Consider the following 27,800-nt stretch of genomic DNA (forward strand, 5'->3'; position numbering starts at 1 on the left):
CAGGGATTTTATGCGGTTTATTCAAACACACATTTGGGATTAGGATGAAGTGCTCTCGTCTACAAGAGTAAGAACTCTCGTCTCAACAGCGTGCAACGTGCTGTATCAGAATGTCGGGTCATGCCAAAACTGGGCTAAGGCTCGCTCTTGAAATAACTGAGAAAAAAGCATTTGAAAGTAAAGTCTGGTGCATTCAGGTAGGCATATTATGGTAGAGTTTACTTTTGTATGATACGAAGATCTCTGTGGGTATGTGTTTTTGCGGCAGAGAGAGTTTCTTTTGTTTCTAATTATTCAGAAGGAGATGTTAATTCTCCACTTCGGCATCTTAGCATATGTTCTCCCCACACTAAAATGAAGATGAATGGCCACTTTCAAACACTCCCCAGTTATTATACGTTGCTGTTCCTAAAGCACCTTTTGCGTGCTGAATTTCTCTAGTGACATACAAGCAGACTTGATAATTATCCATGACCTCCTATCCCTTTCCCATGGTGCTGCTTGATTTGAGAGACACCAGGTGAACCAGTCTCTAGGGGTTGGTGGCACGCTGGTATCTCCTGGCCTGGTATCCAGTGGCAGGAGAGGGCTGGGCTGGGTGTGAGCCATGCCGGTCAGGCTCTCTGTCTGACTTCTGTTGCAGCCCAGGGGGGAAGGAAGAGAGACTGGGTGCCTGTTCTGGATGTCGACTAAGTTGCACGATGAGAAGACACTGCTGGGGGCTGCCTTATAAATGGCCCAGGCTTTGGCATCATGTCTGCTCAGGTGCATCATCTCCAGGACCTACTTTTTGCTTTCCCCAGAGAAGAGGACCCTTCCTCTTAACAGACAGCTCTCTCCCTAATCCACCCCCCAAGCCTCTCCTCTGCTAAGCAGGATCAGAAGGGTAGTGCCAGGGTGGACCACAATAAGAAATTTCCTTTTCTTCCCCAGCAGTCTGGATACAGAACATCCCCTAGCAGGGCCAGATCCGTGGATTTTCTACCTTTGTGGTTACACAGAGCCCTGTGTTCAAAGGGTCCCATGCTTATTTGATGCTCTTGAAATCCCTTGAAATTCCTAATCACAATTTAGTAAGGGCTACACAGTTTCATTTTGCTCTGGGGCCCATAAATCATGTAGCCCATCCTGCCCCTTAAACAACATGGTCAGCTACTTGACCTGCATAGTTTACTTTTAAAGACAAATTCAAGAATACATTAGGTAAGGAAGTAGCAGACTCCCGTGTAAATTGAAGGACAAGTGGAATTGTTGGGTAAAAGGGCTTAAACCATATCAAGGCTTTTGATGTGCATGTGGCCGGACGCTTTAAAGTACTTGTATGTATTTTTTCTTGTAGCAGCGCAATGGATATTCCCATGCAAACAAACACTCTGTTTGCTTTGTTTCTATCAGTGCGTTAAACTCTGTTTCACATTCTGTTTTACCATGTGTGTTTTTTTTCTCTGGGGAATCGCCTGGTGTTCTTTCCTGATTTGTGTGTTTGTCTTACTGTTTTTTGAGTGATTCCCGTGAGTTCCTTGAACAATAAAGACATTTGTCCCTTGTGATTTTTTTCCCCCTAACCGACTGTTTGACTTCAATTATATATGTTACTGTTTGTTGATTTTTGACATACGGAAGTTCAAAATTTGTCTAAGGTTGAATCTCTTGATAATTTCTTTTGCACTTTCTTATGTTAGCTTTTAGGTTGGTAGGCTTCTGCCTTCTAGAAATTTGATAAATCTTTGCTTATTTTTATAAAAGTTGATCTATTTTGACTGTTATACTTTATTTTTGAGGAGGACGAGGATATGATTTTTTAAACAATGGATACCTGGCTATCTCAGGGAATTCTTCCCTTCTCCACCGATTTGTTTGTGTTACGTTTCTGCCTTCACCATTTAGAAGTGAATTACCTCTGGGCTCCTGTTTTGTTACGTTGGTATTTCTGTCCTGTCTGTATCATCCTGACCTAATGGGTGTACCCTTTGTATGGTATTAATGGGCTAGGGCTGGTCACCAGCATCCTCCTCCTTTACCTCCAACTAATTTATTTATTTATATGTAGAGAGAGGGCGCAAACAGGGGAGGGAGCAGAGCCTTAAGCAGGCTCCGTGCCCAGTGCAGATCCTGATGTGGGGCTCTATCCCATGCCCTTGTGATCATGACCTGAGCTGAAATCAAGAGTCGGACGCTCAAACAATTGAGCCACCCAGGCACCCAAACAACTAATTTATTTTCTGATCTGTTCTCATTAGTTTATTTTCTCTTAGCCCCTGTTCGATTTCTACTCGGCAATAAACTACTTTAAGCAGTTTTTCTAGGAACTTAAAGAGATATCAGTGGCCTGTCCTTTCTGTGATCGATATCCAAACTCATTGTCTGTCTCACATGGATCTACATGAATTTTTTATTTCTCTGTAGGTGAAGATTCTTTGTATTGAAAAGCTTGTTAATTTTGTAATTTGGGTAAATCTAAAAGGGAAAGGCTGTGTTTATAGTAGTATTACCTAGTTCATTCAACAGGTATATATTGACTATCTCCAAGCGCCTGGGACTGTGGATGGCAGTGATCGCAATAGAGACCTCTGGGGATCCTCGGGGTGACTTCTGAGAGGAGGACAGGCAGTGACTATTTATCACACAGAGTCTCGTGGGCCACTGTAGGGGGTTTGGGCTTAAGCCAGAACCCAATAGGAAACTGTTAGGGAGTTTTAAACTGGGCTGACGACACGATCAGACGGTTTGAGGATCAGCGTCTATGTTGGTAACATCTTGAAAAGATGGGGAAGAGTCAGTAGTGAGGCCAGGAGGGAAAACAGGGCCGAAATATTTAATTCCATCTCCTCTTTTATAAAGAATCTGTAAATCTTGAGGCAGGCAAGATTATTCTGCCTGTCGCAAATCATGCATCTGAAAACATTTTCCTAGATGGTATCACACGGAGAAAAAAAATACCGTCACAAATCCCTGAAATTCTTACTTTTTATTCCAGTGACTTAAAGCCCTGTAAATTGCATTCCAACGAAGTCTTCATGAACATACACATGGCGTAAACATATCCAGAATTCCTGTCTGGGTTTCACAAAATGTGCTCATCAAATGTAGCTTGCTTTTTAGGATGAGTGTAAGATTTACAAGAAGGTGAATGAAGGCAGAGTGTAGAGGGAGACATTGATGAATAGATCGAAACCTTAAATCCCTGAGCCTTAGTCTCCCTTCAGACTAGATTGGATGGTCAGAATGCCATCACTTTCATGGATGAAGCGATGACTTTGTGCTAGACGAGTTTGGGAAAAGAATTCTAGGACATTTTCCAGCTATCAACCAAGTATCAGCACATCAAGAAAGAGAATGGAGAAACAAGCCACAGCTCTTGGTGGAGTATATCTATTTTGGCCAGAAGGCAAAGTTATTATATTTTTAAAAGAAAGGAGAGATTAGCTCCTAAGTTACTATATTCAAGAACTGTTTCAGTTTCAGGCAAGATTTATTTTGCTTAATGTATCTCATTTTATAGAAGCCAGACCTTTCCCTTCACTGGCCCCTGCAAGCCTCAAGTTAGGTTATAACCACAATTTATATGATAAAAGGGCCATAAATGCAAAATTTAGGGAGAGTGATTTTTTTTTTTTTTTGTTAATGCATAACGCTTTGAAAAATACCACATAGATTATAGGTGGAAGCTGAATTAAGGTTGTTAAAAGAAGAAAGACCTACCAAATCATCTGTTCATTGCCCAGAGAAAATTAAACTATTTCCCAGGTCTGGAAAACCTTATCGGGTTTTATCATGGGGCTGCATGCACTGCCTCTTATTTTACTTGGTTGTGCCTGTTTAAAATCTTACAATTCATCACTGTTAAAATTACTACTGGGTACTTATTCAGCCTTTCATGGAGTCAGTTTCTAAAGAAAGAAAGTGCTGCTTGCACATGGAAAAACAGTGTCTTCGCTTTGCGATGCAATGGTTTTCTTTGCAAGTTGTGTGTGTAAGCATAAAACGTCTGCAGTTTCAATGTTCGCCACGAGGTGCAGCACACAGAACTTCTCTCCTTTGTTCCTCACTGACTCATGCAACAGAACTCTAGCAGTGGAGCAGGCATCAGGACTGTTTACAGTTGGTAATATCTTAGCGATAGGCTTACCTAACTTCCTTCTGTCTTTGCTCTGCTGCGTGCATCTTTACGCCCAGGTGGGCTGTCCTTTTCAATGCAGTATGGCTGCGAACAGCTCCTGGTCTTCTATCCAGAAAGGGAGAGAGAGCATCTTGTCGCGATTGTTGGAAAGCTTTGGCCGTTCAACTGCCCCTCATTTTCTGCCCAGTGAATCATTGTGCAGTGAGGACAGGTTCATGTTGATTGAGTTAGGACAGGCAGAGCTCCCTGCTGGAGCTAGAAGTGAAGTCACTATCACCCAACCGTGAGACAGCTACATAAAGTCAAGGGGACGGAATGGATTGAGGGGTGGGGTGATCACTGCGCTCAGGGTACTGGTTTAGCCTCTCCTTCCCTCGAGTCAGGACTCAGAAGGATTTTGGCTGTCTGTGAGACACTCTCTTGTTGCCATTCATACTTTCTTGGAGATGCCCCGTGCTCAGAGTTGCCTACTGGCAAGGATAAGCACTTCAACTCCTGTGGAATAGGATTGTAGCTTCCCACTGTGGTTCTAAAGAAAACTTCTCCCAATGCAAGGGAAGTGGAAGAGACGTAGGAGGAGAATAACGATACTCTTGGGAGCCTGGCAGGTAATATAATCAAGATTCTCATTTGGGGACTAAGATCACCACACTGGACAGGCAGGCTCAGAGGTCACATACCCAAGAAGACACAGCGGTGAAATAATCCAGCTGTGAGTTGGTGACTTGAATGTATGTGTGTATAAATATATATTTGAATGTATGTATGTGTGTGTGTATAATTATGTGTATAATTCTATATAATTTCAATTCAGTAGAAGGAGGAAGTTGGCTAACCACTCTGTCTCTGTCATTCAACTCTTAACTAATTTTTAGGTCTTTTTGTGTCTTGGCTTATGGTTGTAAAGCAGTTTGTAGTTTGCTACACAGTTGGTAACTTTTGGATTCTGGGGAAGTGGAGAAAACGGAGAATGTAGCAATTGAAAACTAAAAGGGATCTTGAATATGAGCTTCTCCAATTTTCCTCTCCCCCAGTCAGTGGGTCTGGATTGTTACTGAGAAGTCTTGAGTAGTTTACCAAGGGCCTCCCGGCTGGTCAGGGAGTGAATGTGGATCTGAGCTGAGAATTCCAGTTTCTCCATTTAAATGCTTTCCCAACAGTGTTTGGTGCCTGTGTCTCCTGTGGAAGAGAAACTTGTTTGCTTTAATCCTGTTTACGAAGTAGGGATGGTTGGATCTTTTTTCGTTCCACTGATACAGAATTTTGATAATAGAATTTTGCCCAGTGTGGAATGGGGAACATATAAGATCCTAAGATTGTTTTATATTAATTAAGATTAAGTTCTGAGATAGCTCGTTTTTCTCTTTCACTGTTGGTTGATTTACTGCTTGTGCATTAAAGGAGAATCGATGCCTTTTAAGAATTTATTATTCAGAACTTGCACCAATTTACGTTGATCATCAGTGATAATTAAGGTAAACACTTATAAATGTGCTTTGTATAAAAATTCTGACATCGGGGGCGCCTGGGTGGCTTAGTCGGTTGAGTGTCTGACTTCGGCTCAGGTGATGATCTCACAGCTCGTGAGTTCGAGCCCCGCGTCGGGCTCTGTGCTGAGACAGCTCAGAGCCTGGAGCCTGCTTTCTGCTTCTGTGTCTCCCTCTCTCTCTGCCCCTAACCTACTCACATTCTGTCTCTCTCTCTCTCTCTCAAAAATAAATAAACATTAAAAAATTTTTTTTTAAATTCTGAAATCAATCAGTGGCCATAGGGTACAAAGGTCTGTTACTAATTTTTGATGGGCTGAGCCACAGAAAGCCACAAAGACTCAGAGGATGTTGCTGCCTGTTCCTTCAGTAGACTCTCCGCTGAAAGGTAAAGTTGGTGTTTTCTCCACTCTTTCCCTGCTCTCAAGGTCCTCTGCCACCAAGATGCTTGATCATGGGATGGTGTCTAAGATGGGCTCCTGGCACGCGGCATGTTGGATGAATGAATGAGTGAGAGGGTGAATTAGAAGACGCGGTCATGCATTTGTTGGCACCAGAGGCTCTGGATGCCAGGAAATGATCACGTGGCTGTGAAGCCGTGCCCAGATCACGTGGAAACAGCGCTGAACTTCAGAAAGAGCTCCCCTGTTTCCAAGCGCGTCAAGTTCAAGCAGACGCAGTCCGCTTGTGGTCTTTGGAGGAAATCAGTGGTACAAATTACAGTGATGCTGCCATTAGTATAAAAACGTCTTTTGGGCGACTTAGAGCACAATGGAAATGCTGGTGCTGGTGCACGTATGTACCCTTGAGCCTGTCCGAGGTCCCATCCTCTCGGTACCCTGCTCAGAAGCCCAGCTGTGAGGCCCCATCTGTCAGCAAAGGCAGCATCTGTGTCTCCATCGGCTGACATCTGCGTTAACTCTCGTGGACTTGCCTGAAGGCCCGTAGGTGGCTGTGAGGCTCAGGGAAGTGGGCTCTGCGGTGGTGCCTTGAGTGAAATATTGCCCGGCCTTTTCAACTGAAAACCCCCCGTGATGGTGTGCTAAGTGCTTGCTTTTTCACGAGCTGGGAGACCCTTTCTTTTAGGGCTTCTTGCATTCCAGGGTGCATTAAATCATACTTGCTGATCTTCAAAGTGTATTTACTTAGAGAGAGAGTGAGAGAATGAGTGCAAGTGGAGTGGGGGCAGAGAGAGGGAGAAAAAGAGAGAGAGAGAGAGAGAGAGAGAGAGAGGAGAGAGAGAGAGTCTCAAGTAGGCACCACACTGTCAGGGCAGAGCCCGATGCGGGGCTCGAACTCACGAACCGTGAGATCATGACCTGAGCTGAAGCCGGACACTTAACCCCCTGAGCCACCCAGGAGCCCCGCTTGCTAATCTTTTGCACCCGCAGCAACATTGCCGGGCAATAGGACTTGAGTAAATGCTTGTATGGGAGACTCAGGGCGGGGTTTTCTGCTCTCTGTTCAATTCTTCAGAAAATGGTGTTGGAAAATCTAGCGGGTTGCCAAGTGGCCCTCCTCTCCCTCCACACACACACACACCCCCCTCTGCTTCCGGTCCTTCCTGGAGCGTCAGCATGGGACCTTATTTGGAAATCGGGTCAGTGCAGATGTAAGCAGTTAAGATAAGGGCACACCGGAGTGGGCTGGATGGACCCTTGTAGCTGGTGCCTTGATGACAAGGGGCCCGGAGACACATGGAGGGAAGATGGCCACAGGATGACTGAGGCAGAGATTGGAGTTTTGTCCCGCAAGCTGAGGAGCGCCAAGGATTGCCAGCGACCAGCGGAAGCTAGGAGAGAGGCATGGGGCAGGGTCTTCCTCTTGGAGAATTGACCGAATCCCTCGGTTTCAGACCTTCAGCCTCCAAGACTGTGAGGCAGGAAATTTCTGTTACTTTCGGCCACGTGGTCAGCGGCAATTTGTTAACAGCGGCCACAGGAAGCTAGTATAGCTTACTGTGTTCTGTGTCGTCACTGGGAATCTGCGTGAGTTTTCTGAGTTCTGTTTTGCACACTCAACACATCGCCATTGTGTAAAGACTCCTCTGGGCCAACGTAGATTTGAGTGGCGTCTGTAAGGAAGGGACAGTGCTTGCTAGGAAACATTACAGGAAGGGGGCCATTCCATTAGAAATAAATTTCCAGAGGTGCCTGGGGGGCTCAGTCGGTTAAGCATCCGACTTTTGATCTCGTCTCAGCTCGTGATCTCACGGTGGTGAGATCCAGCCCCGAGTTGGGCTCTGCCCTGGAGCCTGCTTAAGATTCTCCCTCCCTCTCTCTCTGTCTCTCCCTCCCTCGCTCTCTGCCCCTCCCCCACTGGTGCGCACACTCGTGCTCTCTCCCAAAAAAGGAAAAAGAAAGAAATTTCCTGCATATTCACTTAGGACCTTCCTCTTATGCCAACTCATTTAACATGTGTACTGAGTGCCCATAATATGCCAAGCACAGGCTTGCTTTGGAGGTTAAGGGATCTACCCACATGGAGCTGAGGATACCGTAGAGAAAACAAATAGGATTGATTTCAATTAATCTACATATTTATTTTATTTTTAATTTTTTAATTTTTTTTTTTAATTTTTGAGAGAGAGAGAGAGAGAGAGAGAGCATGAACAAGGGAGGGATAGAGAGAGAGAGGGAGACACAGAATCTCAAGCAGGCTCCAGGCTCTGTGGCAGGGCTCGAACTCACGAACTGCGAGATCATGACCTGAGCCGAAGCTGGACGCTCAACCGACTGAGCCGCCCAGGCTCCCGACTCTACATATTTTTAATGTCATTATGTATATGGAAAAAGCAGTCACGCTAAACAGCAGCGAAACTCCGCAAATCAAATAGTATTTGGGAATGTCACTCAATGATCTGATTCGGAAACTTAATATACTGTGTTTATGTTCAGTTCTATTCATGTGCCTGTGGTTTCTCTCCCCAACCCAATACAAAACCGTCCTGCGTTTTCCACAATCACAGTCCTTTGCGTGCAGTAGCTTTCACACGTCGTTGCTGAATTAAACTGAGTTATTGACTGAGGATATCGATAGGGAAGATGGTTAATAACAGCTAGCAGGTATTAAGTACCTTTTATACATACATGCCACGATAAGCAATGGCCCTTTGTCATTTTATTCTCACAGCTGCTCCCTGTGAGTTTCTATTTCCCAACGTCCCACTTTAAAGATGGGGTCACTGTGGTGCTCAGACGTCCGGAAAGCTGCCTGAAGCTCCACCATTCAGCTGGCAGTGAAGCCAAGATTCGGGTTTATTCCAGCAGCCTGCCGCCAGGCTCCACGCCCTCCGGCACCACGCGCTGTGCTTTGGGCCCACACGTGGCTGTCTGCCACCTTCCGTGGATTGGAGAGGACTGTGTCACGGTCATGCCCCTTTCTTTTTCTTTATCACAGCCTTCCGCAGACGTGCAGAAATGGTGGGTTTTAATTGAGATTTTTCTCTGAGTGTGGCTTCTTTCTTCCCCCAAGAAAAAGAACGACAGGGTGTGCAGCGAACGATTGCTGATCAACTTATATTTCTATCTAATTCTGCCTCTTTTTAGCCCTTGGCGTCCAAGCTAACACCACTTCAGTGATCGGTCTCCTCCAGGGTCATGTGTGGGTAAGCCCTGGGCTTGCATTTCACGTCGTGGTTTCGCTCCTGTGACTTGGGAGTGGGACCCCTCCACCCCCTCCTGCTCTGAATTACTTGAGGCAGAAGCTCTTGTCTTTCCTAGAGAGAGAGTGTAGACAGTCTCCATCTGGGGAGAAGGGGGCGGCCCCCAAGCGTGCAGTCTGAGCCTCGCAGGCCTTCCAAGGGCAGAGCCCCTGCCGCACGTGTGTGTCTGGATCCCCAAGCCCTTTCTGTGCCTCTCTGTGTCTGCTCTCTTAGCATCTGTGCGGCGCGCTGGTTTTCTGTTCTCGATTCATCGCTACTGGCGGCAGCAGCCATCCAGCCCTGCCTGGAGGTAACATAACACACCCCGTATCACCGCCTGACGTTCCGTTCCTGGGGGTGCGGCAGGCCTGTCAGGGAGCTGCTGACTCAGCAGCGGGGTTGTCCCGTGTTTCTCTCCTGGAAGAACTCTGTGTACTTTGTTCGCCTGCTCCAGCCACAGCTCTCAGGATCTGATTTCGGCTGGAAACAACATGCACCAGAAGTTTGAGAGTCAAAAGCCACAAGCGGTGGAAGCCAGCACCCTGTCATTGCAGCATTACCAGCAATAGCCCAAGGAAGAGTAGGTAGACAAAAGCCCATCCTCAAGAGAGAAATAGATAAATAGGTAGATACGCGCAGTGAAGTATTATTCAGCCGTAAAAAGGAATGTCGTGCCGACTCGTGCTAAAACCCGGATGAACCTTGCAAAAGTGAAGTAAGCCAGACACAAAAGGACAAATATTATATTATTCCCCTTAGAGAATGTATCCAGAACAGGCTACCTCACAGGGAGAGAAAGCAGATCAGAGGTTACCGGCAGCTGGGGGAGGGTGGAGTGGGGACTTCCTACTTCCTGGATGCAGGATTTCTGTGTCAGGTGATGCACAGTTTTGGAAATAGTAGGTGATGGTTGTACAACATCGTGAAGGTAAATAATGCTGCTACATCGTACGCTTAAAAATAGTTACATTTTCTGGCAGATGTTATGTTGTACCTATTTTTCATGGACTTAAAGAATGCCCCCACTCTGAACCAGATCTTGTGTTTGGGTGGACGTCGCCTCTCTTAGCAATTGAGAAAAACGCTGAAAAGCGTCCTTGGCTTCTCTTAGGCTGAATATAAACCTGTAAGAATGGCAGCGTCTCAGCAGGAAGGGACCGGCACACCTCCGGGGTGTGAAGCAGGTGTTCACTTAACTGTCTTGTTTTCCAGCCCTGCCCTGGACCGCCAACACGTTATAGAGGCCGGTATCCTGCTGAGTGGCCCTGAGATCAGTTGCTAGGTGCTTTGGGAAAGTGGAGGAAGGAAGATACTACTTAGGACATTAAATGGCTTGAAATGAAAAGAGAACCGGGACTCACGTTTGCCCTTCTGCTTCCTTTCCTTTCTTCCTCTTACCCTCTTCATCCCCTGTTGCGGTCTTCTCTGGGGGAGAAGCAAATACAGAGGGCACCATCGACTGATTTTTGCTCATAATAAAATAAAGCAGAAAGTTCAGGATCCGATCCCTCATTTCCCTCTACTTCAAGATTTCTGACTCTGGAGAATTCCTCTGTTAAATCTCTCTCTCCCTTGTGGTCTGAAAGGACTAATATGCTTTCATGATACAAGTTTCTTTTTCAAACCCTGTATGCACCTGGGCTGGGGATTAAGCCGGATCATTCTTTGAGGTAACTAATATTATTATTCTGCATGTATAGACCCTTGAACTGTGGATCAAGGAAGATAAGAAATTATCTCACGGTAACAATCAGGAAAATAACAGTGAGTTCAACATACAAATATGCCCCACCACTCCTGTGATCTAATTTTGAGATATTACAAAGAATTCTCTTTCATTTGGTGTAGACATTTAGTATTTAAACCATGCTCTCAGGGTGTGCCAACAGCAGCTTGAAAAGAAGGTACCTGAGAGGAACAGGAAATGTAGCGGGCTAAGACCCCCACGTGGGCCCACATGCTGGTTTGTGGATTTCATATCCGAAGTCCATGGCTGAAACCCACAGGAATGAATTCAATGCATATAATCTGGAAGTTATATAAGGAATCAATTTTGCAGGTAATTTCTTGGACTCTTAAGAATGTTCAAAACCGTAGGATCCCTTGGTTCATTTTTTTTTGTCATGTATCGATTGATCTGGTCTCTTCTACCCTTTACCTTCTCGTATTATCAATAAATGACAGTGGAATGTCTGACTGTCTTGTTTTAAATACCTGCATTTACAAAATCAGCCTGGGCACTGGGAAGGAAAAGCGAGAAGAGACTTAGTTTTGCAGGTTTTACGCATGGGAACTTTAAGAGATTTAAAATCGTTCTCTATGAGAGGATTCCCATTTAATGAACATGGTCTTTCTCCTCAAACACTGTGGAAACCTGGCACGCTCTCACAGCATGGCTGGAATAGAGGACCAGCACTTTCTTCTGCTAACATCCCCGGATTAACAGTGTGTCCCAACTGACCGGGGTAATCAATCAGCTGACTAGTTTCGCTATACTGTGATTGAGAATTACATGTATGTATGTTAATCTGGTACAAATAACATCGACCAACATCAGCACACTAGTTAGTTTTCACTTGCTTTGGTGTGTATTTGTATCTGATACCTAGTTGTTGGTTCCACTATCCTCATTTTGGGGCCTTTAGCCCAATTGGGAGGACATTTAATAAAGCGTAACATGGTTCTTTACCAAGTCTAACAGGCGTAGTTCTGATATGCTCATAACCCCTAATGAGGGTTTTGGCCGTTGATCAAATACACAGACTTTCACGTAGTTACATAAAGCAGTCAGATAGCAGAATTATCAGCCTTGCTCATACCAGAGGGATTTTCGCCAGCTATATAAAGTATGTATAATTTAATTTACGTGCATGTGTAATATTTATTTACTACTATATATCCATGTAATGGTGTAATAATAATTAGTGTTTTAAATTTCATTTCCTGTTTCCTGATACAAATTAGGCTGTAATAAATGGGTCAGTACTAAACAATCACAGGGTGGGCTCTTGACAGCCATGGGCATGATCGAATGCTTTACCAGCCAGATCCCGTTTATTCCTCCTAGCAACGTCCCCAAACACTGAAGGGTGGATACAATCCCCCATTTATAGAGGAAATGGGTAGTGTTTTTTTTTTTTTTTTTGCATTTATCCCCACTTTATGGATAAAGACAATGAACGTTAGAGAATTAGAGAGATTTTCTCCTGGACACGTTGCTTGGAACTGGTAGATATGGAATTAAAACTCTTGTGGTCTGACACTGATGGACAGTTTTATGTGTCAACTTGGCCAAGGTGTAGACAGCAGTTATTCAACCAAACATTGTCTGAAGGTAAGAAATGTAGGATGATCTTTCTCAGGCCGTAGCTTGGCTTGCAAGAACATTGTTATACTTCCAATTCCTGTTTTTGACACATACGACCTCCTCCATTCCTTCTTGAGTTCCTCCTGTAACATTTCTGTTATAAGTTTCCCACCCCGAAACATACACCTTTTTCCTGAACTCACTGGGGAGATGGTTATGTTTCCAGAAGCAGGGTAGAAACAAAGAGCATATTAATAGCATCCAAAAATATGAACTTATTCTAAGATTCGTGGAGTATTTCCTAAGTGCTGTTTCTGGGTTATTTTTATTGAATCTTCAGACCAGTAAATTACAAATCCACATGTGAGATTTGTCATTTACAGACTCTACTCCCTCCGGTCCACATGAAAGCTGCGAAACCATATTTAATACAAGATTATATAAGTTGATGCTCACTATTTGTGAATTCCATATTTGGAAATGTGTCTACTTGCTGAAATTTATTTGTAACCCCCAAATCAATACATGTTTTCGTGGTCATTTGCGGACATGAACAGAGTGAGGAAAATCTGAGTCTCCCAACGTGCATGTCCCCAGCTGGGGATGAACAAGGTGATGCCTGTCTTCTTGTTTTGGCTCTTCGGCTGTGACTAAATGTCCTTTTTGCAGCCTTATTGACCACCACGTTTTTCGATTTGTGTGCATTTCTTTGGTGGTTTCACTATCTAAGGTGGCCTTCAAGCGTCATGCTGAAGAGCTGTCTAACGTTCCTAGGTGTGAGAAGGTTGGGAGGTGTCTCACATGTATTATTAGATAAGGTTCACTTAAGCTTGAGGTATAGCTCTGTTGGCCTCAAGTTCAGTGCGAACCAATCAACAGTATAAGGTGTCTTTAAATAGAAACACACATGAAACAAGGGTATGTATTGACGGGTGGACAAAGATGTTGTGTCCAGCAGCTGGCAGAAAGCTAACCCTGTCTTTCCCCTAGAAGCAATGACCCACTCTTGTCATTGCATGGTTTGGGGTGGCTTTATAGAACATAACTACCATGAATAACAAGAATGGACTGCATTTCTCTATGATCTTGCTTTCCTTAATTAGTTAATTCGTTAAATACTCAGTGTTTTACTGTCAAAGGACATATATTCTCAAAGGGACAAAAAATGGTTCTTGATGGGGGGGGGAGAACCCCATTTAATGTAAAAAGCAGAGGTATATATGCAGGGCATAACATATATAGCATATTGGTGGTATTACAATATCTTTTGGGGTAATTGGGAGAAATGTCTAACAAGGTTCCTTGGGGGGGAGGGCAGTAATGAAAAAGTGATTGCAGAACATAGCCGCAGGGCACAGTCAATATGTGATGAAGAAAATATTTATTAGGCTACACAGCACAGTATACATAGCTGTTATTATTAATATCATTGATAATATTACTTGTTTTCTTAGCCTCTTCCCATTCTTCATAGACCGGCATTTCTTAAATTGGAGTTTGTGGTCCCCTGAGGGGGTCTGCATTCTGTTTTCAGACCTGTCTGAGAATTTCCTCTAGAATTTATTTTGCTTTGGGCTTTCGTTTTGATGACAGGCATTAAAATAATAAATCGTTGTATCCTGGTTCCCCTTTATGGATGAGTCCTGCCACAAGATTTCATTGTCCAAGTTTACGCCTATCTTTTAAGATAGGAGTTCTATTTCAATGCCTAGGGGCCAATAAAGAATAAAAGAGGAGAAGACTTAAAGATCATGAGTAAAACAGACGGAGTGAAGGCCCAGTGACCTGTCTTCCTGCTCTGGGAGGGAGGACTCCCGATTCTGGATGGAGGAAAGTGGTGCTCACCTGAGCTCTCACACGGGCCATGGGGGAGCACGGACATGCCCTAACCCAGAGAACATTCGCTTTCGCAGCCCGTACTGTATTAACATTTTGAAAGGCAATTTAATCTCTGCAAAATAACATCATCTACCACATGAAATTAATGCCGTTAATTTGAATTTTATGGGCTTTCTTGTTTTCGTGTTCAATTTGTTACTTTGTTTTGGTCTCATTGTTGAATCAGGGTTAAAGCGTATGGAGTTTATTTCTAGCTTTCCATTTGTGCATTGCTAAATACCAATATACTAAAAATAATGTAAGTCTCCATCAGTGGTGGGCAATAATGCATTTTGCCGTATCAAAGGGAGTGTTGGCATTGCTCGGGTTTAAGGAGCACTGTGAGGGACTCCTAGGATCACAGAATATCCAAGCTGCTGGGAATCAGTCCACCCATCTCTCTTACCACATGTGGACACTGAGCCTCCTGGAGGAGAAATGAGTGGCCAAGGTCAAAAACGAGTAGGGGCTGACTGAGGTCAGAGAGCAGGTCGGCAGGCTTCAAACTACACACCCCATCCAACGTGTCAACCCTGTCCAAAGGTGGACCGTGGCAGATAAATGGCGACCACCGCCAGGCCACAAAATTGGGCTAGACACAAACTCATGGAGAGTTATGCGTCACCTTGGCTAACTCTGAGTGCGGAAGATGGGAAATGGGCCGGGACAACTGGAATGACAGACTTGTTTCAGAGTCAGGAGTCACAGTGAACAACGGGCAGTGCTGAAAGGAGACAACAGCCTTTTGACTTCCCTGCTCAGGTGATATCACCCATGAACTTGGCTTGTTCCAGTACTCTCAACATTCACAAGCAAATCCCCGAAGCTCCTAAGTTGAAGTGCCTTTGTACTTTCTACTCTGTTTTTGGATGTGACTGCACTCCACGAAACTAGGGCACGTATCACTGCGCAGGGAACGTGTTTCTCAGTTGCATGTAAGGGTTTTGATCCTAACTTGCTAAGCGAGAAGAGCGCGTTTGTGATAGAATTGGATGGTCATTATATTAGTTTTCTATCGCCGTGTGACAAGTCACCACAAACTTCAGAGCAGCAGGACACAGGATACATCTATTATCCGACAGTTCCCTGGGGATGGAATTCTGGGCCAGGATCTGCTGGGAGCTTTGTTCAGGATGTCACGGAGATGTAGTCAAGACATTGGCCAGGGCTGTGGCTCCCCTGAGGCTTGGGGTCTCTTCCATGCTCATGCAGGTGTTGGCCGAATTCGTTTCCCTTGCAGCGGTAGAACTCACAGCTGCTTGCTTCTTTGGGGCCAACGGGCAGGGTCTCTTTCCTCTAGACTCTTGGAAAGAGCTTACCTATTTAGGCCAGGCCCACCCAGGATGGTCTCCCTTTTGATCAAAGCCAAGTGATTGGGGAATTTAATTGCATCTTCAACACCCCCTCATATTTACCATATTTGTTGCTTAGAGGTTACAGGTTCTACCCACGCTCAAGGGAACAGATTACTAAGCACATGCCATGAGCACCGGCTAACTTAGCCTGTTGAAGTTGCTACAACAAAATACCATAGGGGCGCCTGGGTGGCTCAGTCTATTAAGCTTCCGACTCTTGATTTTGTCTTGGGTCATGATCTCAAGGCTCATGGGTTGGAGCCCTGAGTCTTGATTTCAGCTCAGGTCATGGTCTCATGGTTGATCAGTTTGAGCCCCGCATCAGACTCTGCACCGACAGTGGGGAGCCTGCTTGGGATTCTCTGCCCCCCTCTCTCTCTGTCCCTCTCCTGCTTCTGCTGTCTCTCTCTCAAAATAAATAAATAAATACATAAACAAACAAACAAACTTTATTTAAAAAATACCATAGACTAGTGGTTTATAACAACAGAACTTTAGTTCTTACAGCCCTGGTGGCTGAAAAGCCCAAGATCGAGGTGTCTGGTAAGACCCTTCTGGTTCACAGATGCCTGTCTTTCTCCGGTGTCTTCATAACACGGAAAGACCAAGGGAGATGTCTGGCGTCTCTTTTAGTCTCATTCATGAGGGCACCACCCTCATGATCTAATACCCTTCGAAAGGTCCCATCTCCTAATACCATCCCATTGGGGGTTAGGTTTTAAGATGAATCGGTGGGGGGGGGGGGCAGTCGGACACGTTCCGTCTGTAGCAGGTACCACGCGAGTTATCTTAGAATTCTGCTCGCTGCCAGTCACTGGCACTTCCTTCATGAGGCCGTGAGTCAGCTTCGTATTTTCAGACTCTCGTGTGACATTTTGAGAATGTTTAGCACTATTAATGTATATGTTTATTTTAAAAGTTAGAAGAATAGGGGCGCCTGGGTGACTCAGTCGGTTAAGCGTCTGACTTCGGCCCAGGTCATGATCTCACAGTTGGTGAGTTCGAGCCCCGCCTTGGGCTCTGTGCTGACAGCTCAGCGCCTGGAGTCTTCTGCAGATTCTGTGTCTCCCTCTCTCTGCCCCTCCCCCCGCTTGTGCTCTGTCTCTCTTGCTCTCAAAAATAAATAAACATAAAAAGAAAAGATGCCACAACTATTTGGAGCTAGCAGGCTCTTACTATTTGGGTAATGCCTCATTCTTAGATGTGCTTTTGTCCTTTGCTGGGAAATGTATAGTTTATAGTTGCAAATAAAAAATTAATGCCGTGGATGTGTTTCCCACATGTCCTTACTTACTCACGTGCATGCCAAAATGAAATTACGTTATCGTATGTTTTATAATCTTGTCTGAGTTTACAGTCAAGCCATATTATAATAGGGCTTTAGTTCCACTCTTACATGGGTCAGATATTTAATGCATAAGGCAGGAAACCTAATAAACTCCATACTTGGTATTATGGCTCCTTTCTTGGAAACAAGTGATATGACTTGGTATGGGACAGAGTAGAAGGCACGGTCCGGTTCTGAAATCACAAAACTCAAAAGCTGCTCATTCCTGTTTTCTCTAGGCAAAGGCAGCTCAAGCATCTCATCCGACGTGAGTTCAAGTACAGATCACACGCCGACCCAAGCCCAGAAGAATGTGGCTACCAGTGAAGGTAGGCATCTGGTCTTCATTATCTCTCTCCCTGTGTTCACAGTGCTGGCTATTTTTGGAAGACAAATAAAATGTGTGAGTCTCAGTTCTGTTCTCCCGAGTGGGAGCGTATGAGATTCTTAAAAATGAAGAAGGCGGAGGGTTTCTCGAGTTTCTTTTTTGCTGCTTTGCTGCTGCTGCCCGATAAAGGGGTTTCGATAGGATTTAAGTGTCTCAATTCTAAGGCAGTGCTGTTATTTTGTGAATATATAATAGGTTCACGTTGGGCGAGCCTCCATGACGTTATAGATCCTGTTTTTCAGTGTGGAAAACACTAGGATTGTCAAATTCTTGTGCTGTAGTTGAAAGTTCCTGGAAGAGCTTTCAAAATAGGCACACTCGGAATTCAGGATTTTGGCAACGGAAGGTCACGATCATGTGATTTGTAGAATTTGAACTAACCAATATTTGGAAGTAGGAAAAGAGATTTGTTTGATTATGTAAAGAATAAGTGGAAAGTCCTGCCTCTCAGGACAAAGATTCGTTCCACTGATGGTCTTGATACAGAATTTCACTATATGTAGTAACAGATGTTGGAATTAATTGCTTTGCGTAGTCCGGAAGCTTTTGTGTCATTACTTGGGTGTGGAAATGACTGTTCCTGTGGTAGTTAGTTAGTGGCTGGTTGCCTCAGTTATGGAATTAGTTGTTTTTATTTTAATGTGAAACACAATTAAGTGAGTTTTTTTCTTTCTGAAGAAGAGTTCTTTCTAAATTAATTGTTGAACACAGGTCCAGTGTAAGACATCTGTGAGGTGTCGGCTGATGTTCATGACAGGGTGTGCAGCCTGCTTCCTTGAAGTGTGCAGGGTGTGTGGGAGTACATTTCCAGGCTTTGTTTGGAGGCTTCATTTAAGCTGCTTGCAATATTGGGAAGCGTACCCTTGACCTGATGTTGGTTGCTCCTGTATGACAGCGTGTGCATGAACGATGATGGCTGGTCTCTGCTGTGCGTGTCTCCTCTTTGGGCATTCTTTGACTTGCTGTGTTTCAAATGGCTGATGTATAAAGAGATTTTATCACGGGTTATATTCCCTGGTGTATAAATGCCTTAGCGTTGTTTTACCAACATGGTGAGGCGAACAGGGTGGGGTGTTCTTCTCAGAGCAGCGAAGCACCAGGTAGAAATCCAATTTTAATTTTCTGCCTGTTAATTCAAATACGAGCATTAGGTCATTCTTGAAATTCAATTAAGGTAATGGGCAAGTCAAGTAAATTGATTCTAGACATTTGCTTTTGAGGCCTCCGTTCTTAGGAGCCCGAGTGGAAATCACTTCAACGTAACTGATTTACGGTCTTCTGTAATCAAAAATGTACGTTTTTGTAAGGTGATCACTTCTTTCCATCGTGATTACAGTTAATTTTGTCATAGTCATAGTTTGGCTAATTTGAGTGGCTGTGAAGATAGAAAGTTAAGACTTTACGTTGATAATCCCTGTGTGTTTCTGTCTCCAGATTTAAGTTCTCATATTACTCTTTTCTCTTTTCAAAAATGGAAAATACAAAACTGTATGGACATTGGTGAAAGGGTTGGGGGAAGGGACTGTGGGGCTTCATGCATTAAAAATGTCTGCTTTTTATGCTTCAAAAAAAACCCCGACTCCACAGGGATTTAAAATTTTCATTTTATTCTGCCTTTTCCTTAGGAAGATTCTTTTGATGCAGGCCCAGCCAGTGTTTTATATATTTTTGTCACAATGCATTTTCTACCATTCTGAGAGTAAATTCAGGAGAAAAATGGGAAAATTCAATGTTCAGGTGAAATCATTTTTAGCAATGGAGCTAAATTAATAGCACTGTTTTTTCCAGCTCTTAAGTGGCTGGACCCCATCCCTATGAGAGATGCTGTCCATTTTTTTTGCATGTCTGCAAAATTAAGTGTTTTTTAGTATTTCTATGTATGAGTCCATTTTGCTACTGTTTTTTAATCAATGAAACAAAAACGTATTTTAAAATGAATTCGGCATGGGTATCATTTACAATTAAAATGCATCGTAGGGAGGTTTGCTGCAGAACGGTCTCACTATCAGCCTGGTTTTTCAAGATGGGAGCACGACAGTAATGCTAATTTTCTCAAAGCGCAGGTGACAGAATCCTGATCCACCCCTCAGGATTAGGGTGTCACCTTCCGTGACCTCCAGAGTGGATTTCGCCAGTCGTACACATGTTTGCTCCTACTAGAAAGCACCTGGTGACCACGGTGTGCGGTGTGCTGGCAAAGAAACAGAGACTGGACGCCAGTTTCTTACATGTGCCACAGAGGAGCCAATTAAAAAAATGCTTCTCTGCTTCTCTTCCCACCGTTTCGAGAACTGTGTTTACCCTGTCTTGTTAATATTGGGTGAGTGGTGTAACTGGCTTTCCAGAAGCGGTTTGACTATCGTCATTTTCTCCCACGGTTGATCCTCTTAAGGTTGTTTTCCCTCTGAATTTCCCGATATCCTCTTCAAGAAACACAGGCAGGATCATCAGTTTCAAGGTCTGAGTGATAGCGATTTATAAAAATGGGGTATGTGGTGAAGGACCATATCCAGTTTTCCTGCAGCCTTTGAAAGCCGTGGCCATACCGGTAATAGCTGGGTTGGAAGCCTTTTGGAGCAGGGCTGGACCTCGACCTGCTGGGCTGGATGGGGAAGGTATCACGTCAATTTCCCGGCCAGCGTGGAGCGTGTGCACGCACAGGCGCCTTTGTGCCCAGCCTCCACCGGTTGGTGGACGGCAGAGTCATCGTCTCCTACTGGGAAGCGTGTAGGTAACCCATGCGATGCCTGTTGGCACATGAACTGAGAACATGGGAGCTGAGGAGAGGGAAGGGCACTCACATAACATGCGCTTCCCTGGGGCTGGTGGTAGAGATAGTCACTGACTGTGACAGACACGAGGGACTTACTAGGGAGATGACGGGGTTCTAAAATCGGATCGTGGTGCAAGTTGCACAGCACAGTACATTACTAAAACTCACTGAAGCATACACATGACAGGGGAGTTGGGAGTTGTGGCTTCTGCGTGACCTGAAGACTGCCATCTAAATCGTCACGAACTATTCTTTGAAAAATGCTGCCCCCCACCTCCGGGAAGAAGTCCCGAACAGGACTGAGAAGACCCCTTAGGAGCATGGGTCTTGGCCATCCAAAGTGCAGGGCCGCTGGCCGAAAGCTTCTCCTGAGATGCTCTGGCCTTGGGGCCAGAACAGCCCTGAAAGCATCATGAGGAGTCCCTGGACGAATAGTGTTCACAGCCCAGAGCGTGGTGTCTGGTCAGAGTGGACTCCTCAGAGAACATACTCTCCTGGAAAGTTCTGCAAGACATGAGAGATGATAGACCCACACGTTTCTCAAAACCTTTTTTTTTTTTTTTTTTTTAGGCTTTTCCCGAAGAGTCTCTAACTTTAGCTTCGATTTATGTTTTGAGCCACCAAGCCTAATGGTTGAGACATCGGTCACATTTACTGACTCTAATCAGTGTAAGGACTTTATGTCCTTGCTGTCTATCTGTTGTTCCCACTCTTTCACTTTGGGTCATAAGGCTCCTCTCCTATGCATGATGGGCACAGATGGTGATACAATTTGGTTTCAATCCCACAGACAGTGGTATTTTTTACCTAAGTGGTAGCCTTCCGTTCCAAAATCTCTGGCGAAAGCTTCGTGCATTTTAATTTTGTGATTCTAAAGCCACACCCCTATTAAGGAATTGGCAGCCTGCAGTGTTTTCTCCTTGATAAATGGTATAGGCCTTCTTTAAAGCCCATTATATTTCATGTGACAGTTTAAGTTCCCGATTTCCTGACACTGTCGGGGGTTTGGGTTCAAGTGTAGAAAGCTGGAAACGTTCCATTTTTCCCAACAAAATCTGCATTCCAGCTTCGTAAGCCACAGCTTAATTCTTTCCAGTTGTGTTGCTATTCTTTCTCTTATACTTTTTTTTTCCTCCAGTCTTTCTCATCCCCGGGTGTTCTCTTTTGTACTGGAAGCAATGGCCTTTGACTTTCAGCTATGAAAGTCACGTCCAGCCCATGGCTGGAATAGCACACATGGATCGTGAAGAAGCTTCCTAGGAATAGGAAGCTGAGCTGGGGCTTCTTTCCCAGAACAGGGTTATGACTGTGTGGCTTTAATGGCGGCCTCTCAACAACTCAGACATCTCTTGAGCTGGAGGAAGGTGACACAGTTTAGTTCAAAGGCCAAATGTAATTGGCTGAGGAAGAGACAGCTTCCTCCAGCTGCTCTCTAAAGATATTCAAGTTCAGATATTGAACTCACTGACAACACAATTTATAGGTGCGATGGCTTATAAATGTCGTTATCAAGCCAGCCAAATATGGCATCATAGGATTTTTAGAGCTACAAAGCTTTGGCAGTTTTCTGATCTGATACACTCGTTTTACAAAGAAATCCCTGCGGCACAGAGAGATAAAGAGATTTGCTCAATATTACACACCTAATAAATTGTGGAGCAGGAGTTTGACCCGGTATTGTTTTGGTGAGAGATGGTCAAATCAGGAAAAAGCCTAACCTTTAAAAAAGTTGCTGCCTTCTAAGCGTGAAGCTATTTAATTCTGTTTTGTGCGTCTCTTGTCCTCTACCTATCTCGAGCTGGTGGCAGAGCTGAGGCAGGCTGTTCAAAAGAGTTTGAGAAAGATGGAGTTCACATAGACGAGTACTTCCAGTAGGAGGAGAGGACCTCCTTGAAGGGGTAAAAGGATCTCAAGCTACTTGTGTAGGTTGGCTTCTCACCTGGAGATGGAAACACTACCTTTAAGTTACTTCCTGGTTATAAAATAGCGTTTCAAAAAAAATTTACCTAGTATCGTTTTGTGAAGTTGCCCGTTTAATTAACTCCCTGAAGGAAATGAATTTTAAAATGTTTCATTTGAGCTGTGCGTGAAATGAGTTGATATATCAAGGATTTGTGGTGCTCTTCTTTCCACGGTACCTAAAGTCACCAGTTTATTTACACAGTCATGGGTTAACATGTTTTCAGTGCCCAAATGAGACCAGTGCTAAGTGGAGTTAGTTTGAAAATGCCCAGGAATCTGGCTTTGTTTTATTCTCTTTGTCTTCCTTATATCATCTTCTTTCTACTTGAGTGTACCTCTCAAACAAAATTCACAGGAGTCACTGAGAAAGAGAAAGATGATGCTTTTTTTTTTTTTTTTTTTTTAATTTTTTTTTTTTTCAACGTTTTTTATTTATTTTTGGGACAGAGAGAGACAGAGCATGAACGGGGGAGGGGCAGAGAGAGAGGGAGACACAGAATCGGAAACAGGCTCCAGGCTCCGAGCCATCAGCCCAGAGCCTGACGCGGGGCTCGAACTCACGGACCGTGAGATCGTGACCTGGCTGAAGTCGGACGCTTAACCGACTGCGCCACCCAGGCGCCCCGAAAGATGATGCTTTTAGTTCAAGGTAGATTCCATTTCCCTAAAAGCCTTTTTGCCCATCCAACAAATTCAGCAAACATTGTTGGGACCCATATTACTTCATGATGAACAGCTGCCTTCATGAACATCATTATTCAACTGCTTCATTGTCACGTCACTCTTGAGGATGGGATAGGATCTGCAGTGCATATAATGTAAAAGCACTGACTAGTCACGTTGCTTCTTGTTACTTTAAAACTGAGCCATGTAGTCCTTAATTGGAAATATACACAGGTGAAAGATACCAATCTTAGAGCATGTGCCTCGGAAGACTGGAGTTATGCCTTGAAGCCGGCATAATCAAATGAAACTCCATCCATGACACAAGAGAAAATAAAAACATATAATGCAGGAAGAGGAATAAAGAATAAAGAAGTGGGGAAAGAAAATGGCGTAGAAAAAGTCTCTTTCAAAATAGTTCTAAAATGACACGTCTTCAAACTGGGAGGGTGGTTGGGGGACCTTACGGGAGGGAGAGATTCCAAAATGAGAAATGTGGTATTAGTAGCTTTTACTCCATGTATGAAGAAGGTGATGACTCATTATTATGAGGATTTGTTTTGCCTTTAAAAATTAAATTTCAAACCTAACTACTTCTGAAAATTTCAGAATCATTTAGGTACACCTGACAGGGCTTTAGCCGTTGAAGTTTAATGTGTTTGGGTAATTAAATTAGCAACTCACTGTTTCATGACCAAGTTTCCTCCATTGTTTAATAACTACTGTCTACTCATAAGGTAGGTGACTTTTGAAAAACTGCACCCATTACACTGGGTGATTTGAGCATATTATAGATTCAGTGTGCCCGATTTAATAAAGAAGTCAAATTTGCACTTGAGGATAAGTTTAAGCAGTGGAAAACTCATCAGCTTGGTATCCATCAAATTGTTATGTAAGCCTAAAAATGTACAATGAAATCCTAAATACCATCTCAGACTCAAGAACTAAGTTTAATTTCTTAAGGGAATTATCTTCCAAAATGAATCATCCAGAATGGCAAAAATGTCATTTAATAGTCTCAAAAGGAAATTAGGTTTCTGTGTGTGTGTGTGTGTGTGTGTGTGTGTGTGTGTGTGTGTTTAAGGACATCTTAAAGTAATACTCAATTGAGACATCCAGAGTCTGCCAGTGCCTTTATGTAGAGTTAGGAGAGGAAACGTTAGATCTTTAGCATTCTAATCCCATGTGTAAAATTATTCTGTGTTTTTCTGTCACCTACATTCTGTCATTTGCAAAAAAACCCAAACCAAACAAAACTCAATACATAATCGATATGTTTCAGTCATAGACATTCTGGCTCATCTGAATACAACTAAGTGTATTTGCAATGACGGCTTGGATCGTATCTAAATTCTCTTATCTGTAATCTCAGTTATTTAGTTCAAAGGGAATTTATTAAAGGATGTAATCTAGGTTTAAATACATTTGTTTAGGCACTTAGGGGGAGAATTCAAAATGTGTGTCAGTCACAAGTTGGTGGCACAGAGAATGATCCCTACCCTCGGATGTGTTTGCTTCTCCCTGAAGAACTTTCAAAACTAATTTTGGGTTTCATTTAATGGATTCGGGTGGGGCATCTACCCTGCAGCTACTGAATTCCCTTCATTCTCTATTGCCTTAAACAGGCGTCTTCCAAAGTATTGCTGTTACGTCTTTGGCTCCTGGAGGAATTTGATTTTATGGCGAGACCCACTGCTGCCTGAACCTTAGCGATTACTGGTGGGATAAACACTGTGCATCAGTTCAATCGTAATTGGTGTAGGTGGTGTAGGATTGTGTCCTGAGAAGTGGCCTGAAACGTGCTGTCGTTGGGGAGGAAGGGAGAGAGGCATGGGTTGGAGTAACTGGGAAATGTGTCATGGCAGCTGGGGATTTGGCTTCTCCTGCGTGGACAAGAAGGTAGAAGGGTGGAGAGGAACATATCGCATAGCGTGTAACGCAGTCGGGAGTTGGAAGAAAGCCATCTGGGTTCACGTGGGGAAAAAATGGGGCTTGTTCTAAAGAGCCCCCTCCCTGACAACATTGAGTATGTTCCCAAAGTGCTTTGACCATCCAGTCTTTCACTAAAATAGTTATTTACGGGGTGGCTGCACGTTCTTTGTACTAGGTTTTCGATGGATACCGTATGATTGGAAGTGTCAATGACAAATAGGCCACCGTTCTATGACATTTTGTACCCACCACTTTTCTTTGGGCTCTTTGGAGGGTTTTACACTACAAGGCTGACTTCTGGGCTCGTGTGAGGCCAAAAAGGGCATATGGAAGGGGGTGGGGAGCAACGTTTCAGAAAGAATAACCCGACATTGGAAATATTTGCCTTTCGCAGTCCTGGACACAGACCTTAAAGATCAGGTTAACACGTCTGTTTATTTCCTCTTTGACTAGGAAATAACTTCCTGAGGATAAACTAACTTCCTCAGGAAGTCCCAGGCTTCCCAAGGCTGTTAGGCTGATTAACAAATAATGAGAGAAAAGCACTTTAGCTGTAAAGTGTGTTCCTTTATAGCCTACATATTTATAAAACGTAGAAAATCCCCATTTTGGAGGGAATGATATACAAGTAGCTTAGGTATTGTTTGTGATCATTAAGAGGTGATTGAGGAATTGTTAGAAGGAGTGCAGTGTGTGGGAAGCAGATAGTAATATAGCTTATAATTATAAATGTGACTAGGACACTTCTTCTCACCACTACCACCTTCCCAGGTGGGGTGGGCTGCCTGCTATCCCGAAGGACACTTGTTCGTCCAAATAACTGTATGTGTTTGAACATGTGAATTTCCTGATGTGGGCTTCAGAAAACCAGATTTCCCTGCACGGTGGAGAGATTTTGAGCTGCAGAGGAAGGGGACACGGTGGGTATCTGGCAGATCAAAGAGGAGATGGATGGGAAGGAGGGATGGTGGGGCTTTGCCAAACTCACACAGTGCTCGGAGGGAGTGGATTTTCTATAGAAATCAGTGGAGGGCTTAATTGTGAGACTGGCCTTTCTTGTAGTCCCTTGACTTATGCAGATATGGCAAATGCCCACTGATGAAGAATCTATCAAGTAATACTCCCTTACTAATATAATTTGTACACATTTAAGCATTCTGTTATGCTTATATTCTGTTGTGGATAATGCTATTTTATGTAACATATTTACTTACACAGTTGATAATTAACTTTTCTCTTTTAAGTCCGATTATGAGCTCACATTATTCCAATTATTAATAATTACTACTCTCTGCTTGATGTTTGATTTTTTTTTTTATAGCTTCTCCTATGGGAAACCTTTAAGCGTCTCCTTTGTCCTTCCAGCACTGTCCTTCAGGCTGTAAGACCACCCTTGCTTTCTGGCCATGAGGAATGGTACAGGCCCAGTTTCTGTTGTTGTTGTTGTTCTTGCCTAAGATACAGAATCAGTCATGACCAATGGGTCTTTTGTTTTTAATGGCGAAAGACACTCAAGATGTAAATCTGGGAGTAAAGCAAAGGGCTCCTCTGCTGTGGGCTCACTTTTAATAAAGTTAGAACTGGACAACATGTATTTTTAAGCTTCTAGTACACATCGATTTTGTCAATTTATAATATTTTATGCTCTAAATTCCTGCACCGTGCTTAGGTCCTCATAGTATGAAATTTCATTTGCCACTAAGACTTTCTACTATTCAGCAGTCAAAGATATGACTTCTGTTGGGCCCTCCCCATCAAATCTTCAAATATGCCCAGACCTGCCTGATCCATAGCAGTGACAAGTAATAGGCCACATACGGCTCAATCAAGATAGCCATCGCGTGAGAGTTTTGTGTATGTTTTCAGTTGGTAGCTCTATAGGGTCATTCCTACAATGGCTTGAACTCCTCTGAGGAAGGAATTGAGTTTTATCCCCCTTCGTGTGCTCCGTGGCTACCACAGAGACTTCCATACAATAAGTATTTGAGAAATGTTTATTAAATGAATGAGTGGGTTCTTATGCAGAATCTAAGAAGGAATAGCCCTCTTGATTAGTTTTTCCAACCGTAGTCATAAAGACCATGACATCAAAAGCTGTGCAAATCCAAGGTAATTTTGAGAGGTACGGTTACTTTTTAGAAAAAAGAATAATGCTGTTTCTTAGGAAAACTTGAGGCACATCATAGGAATGTTTACCATCCATTGGCTTTTAGTTGCCTTTTGTGTTAAGGAAACAAACAACTTCTTTAAGCAGAATAGACATTCCAGAAGGAGGATGAAACAGAAGATATTTCTGGTTTCTGTGTTTTCACTTGTTTCAACATTTTTAAACCAACAAACAGGCAAGGTTTGTTGTCTATTGAATATTAGCTCTATAAATAACCAGTTTCTATCAGGAAGTTTTTTTTAACATTTTAGTTCACCAAATGGGACAAACATAGAAATACAGAATTCTAGAGCTGTTCAGCCTCCGTACCGCAATTTCAAGGGCAGAGGAAAAATATTCTTTACCCCCTAACCAATTAAATTTTATTAAATCCCTTTTTAATCTTTTTTAACCTTGATACGTTGAATTATTTCAATTCTTCACTCCCCGATATCTCAAGGTATCAAATTAGAGCCTGTGGTTTTTTAACTGATGAAATTGGAGAAGTAAGTTTCATTTTATTGGCACAGAATATGGCTGAGTTGGCCAGTTAATAAATGTGTCCGGGGTTTTTTTGGGTGGGGGTGGGTTCACTGATTTGTTATAAAGAAATGTTAGGAAAAACATTCCTAAAGGAGAAAATAATATTGTTCTTTCCCTTTTTTAAAAGAATTATCCTAGAGCCAACCTTGACCTCAGATTATCTTCTGCAAGCTATATTCTATTTCACAGAAGGTGGGAAACTGTAAAGTTCATGTTTTGTTTAGCTGGGTTGGAACTGGTCAGTACAGAGATTAGGAAATTGTTTCATTCCAATTT

General features: G+C 43.5%; 1 protein-coding gene across 2 annotated transcripts in view; it reads left to right on the forward strand.

Moving 5' to 3' along the window:
• The window catches only part of FBXL7 (F-box and leucine rich repeat protein 7), a 390,753-nt gene that overhangs the window by 87,117 nt on the left and 275,836 nt on the right, over window positions 1–27,800 (forward strand). For both annotated transcript variants that reach the window (XM_060634381.3, XM_060634382.3), the window contains one exon: window positions 17,357–17,446. In XM_060634381.3, the coding sequence (XP_060490364.1) occupies window positions 17,357–17,446 (90 nt within the window). The remainder of the gene's footprint in view (window positions 1–17,356; window positions 17,447–27,800) is intronic.

The sequence above is a fragment of the Panthera onca genome, chromosome A1, assembly GCF_046562875.1.
Source record: "Panthera onca isolate mPanOnc1 chromosome A1, mPanOnc1 haplotype 2, whole genome shotgun sequence".
NCBI classification, from domain to species: domain Eukaryota; kingdom Metazoa; phylum Chordata; class Mammalia; order Carnivora; family Felidae; genus Panthera; species Panthera onca.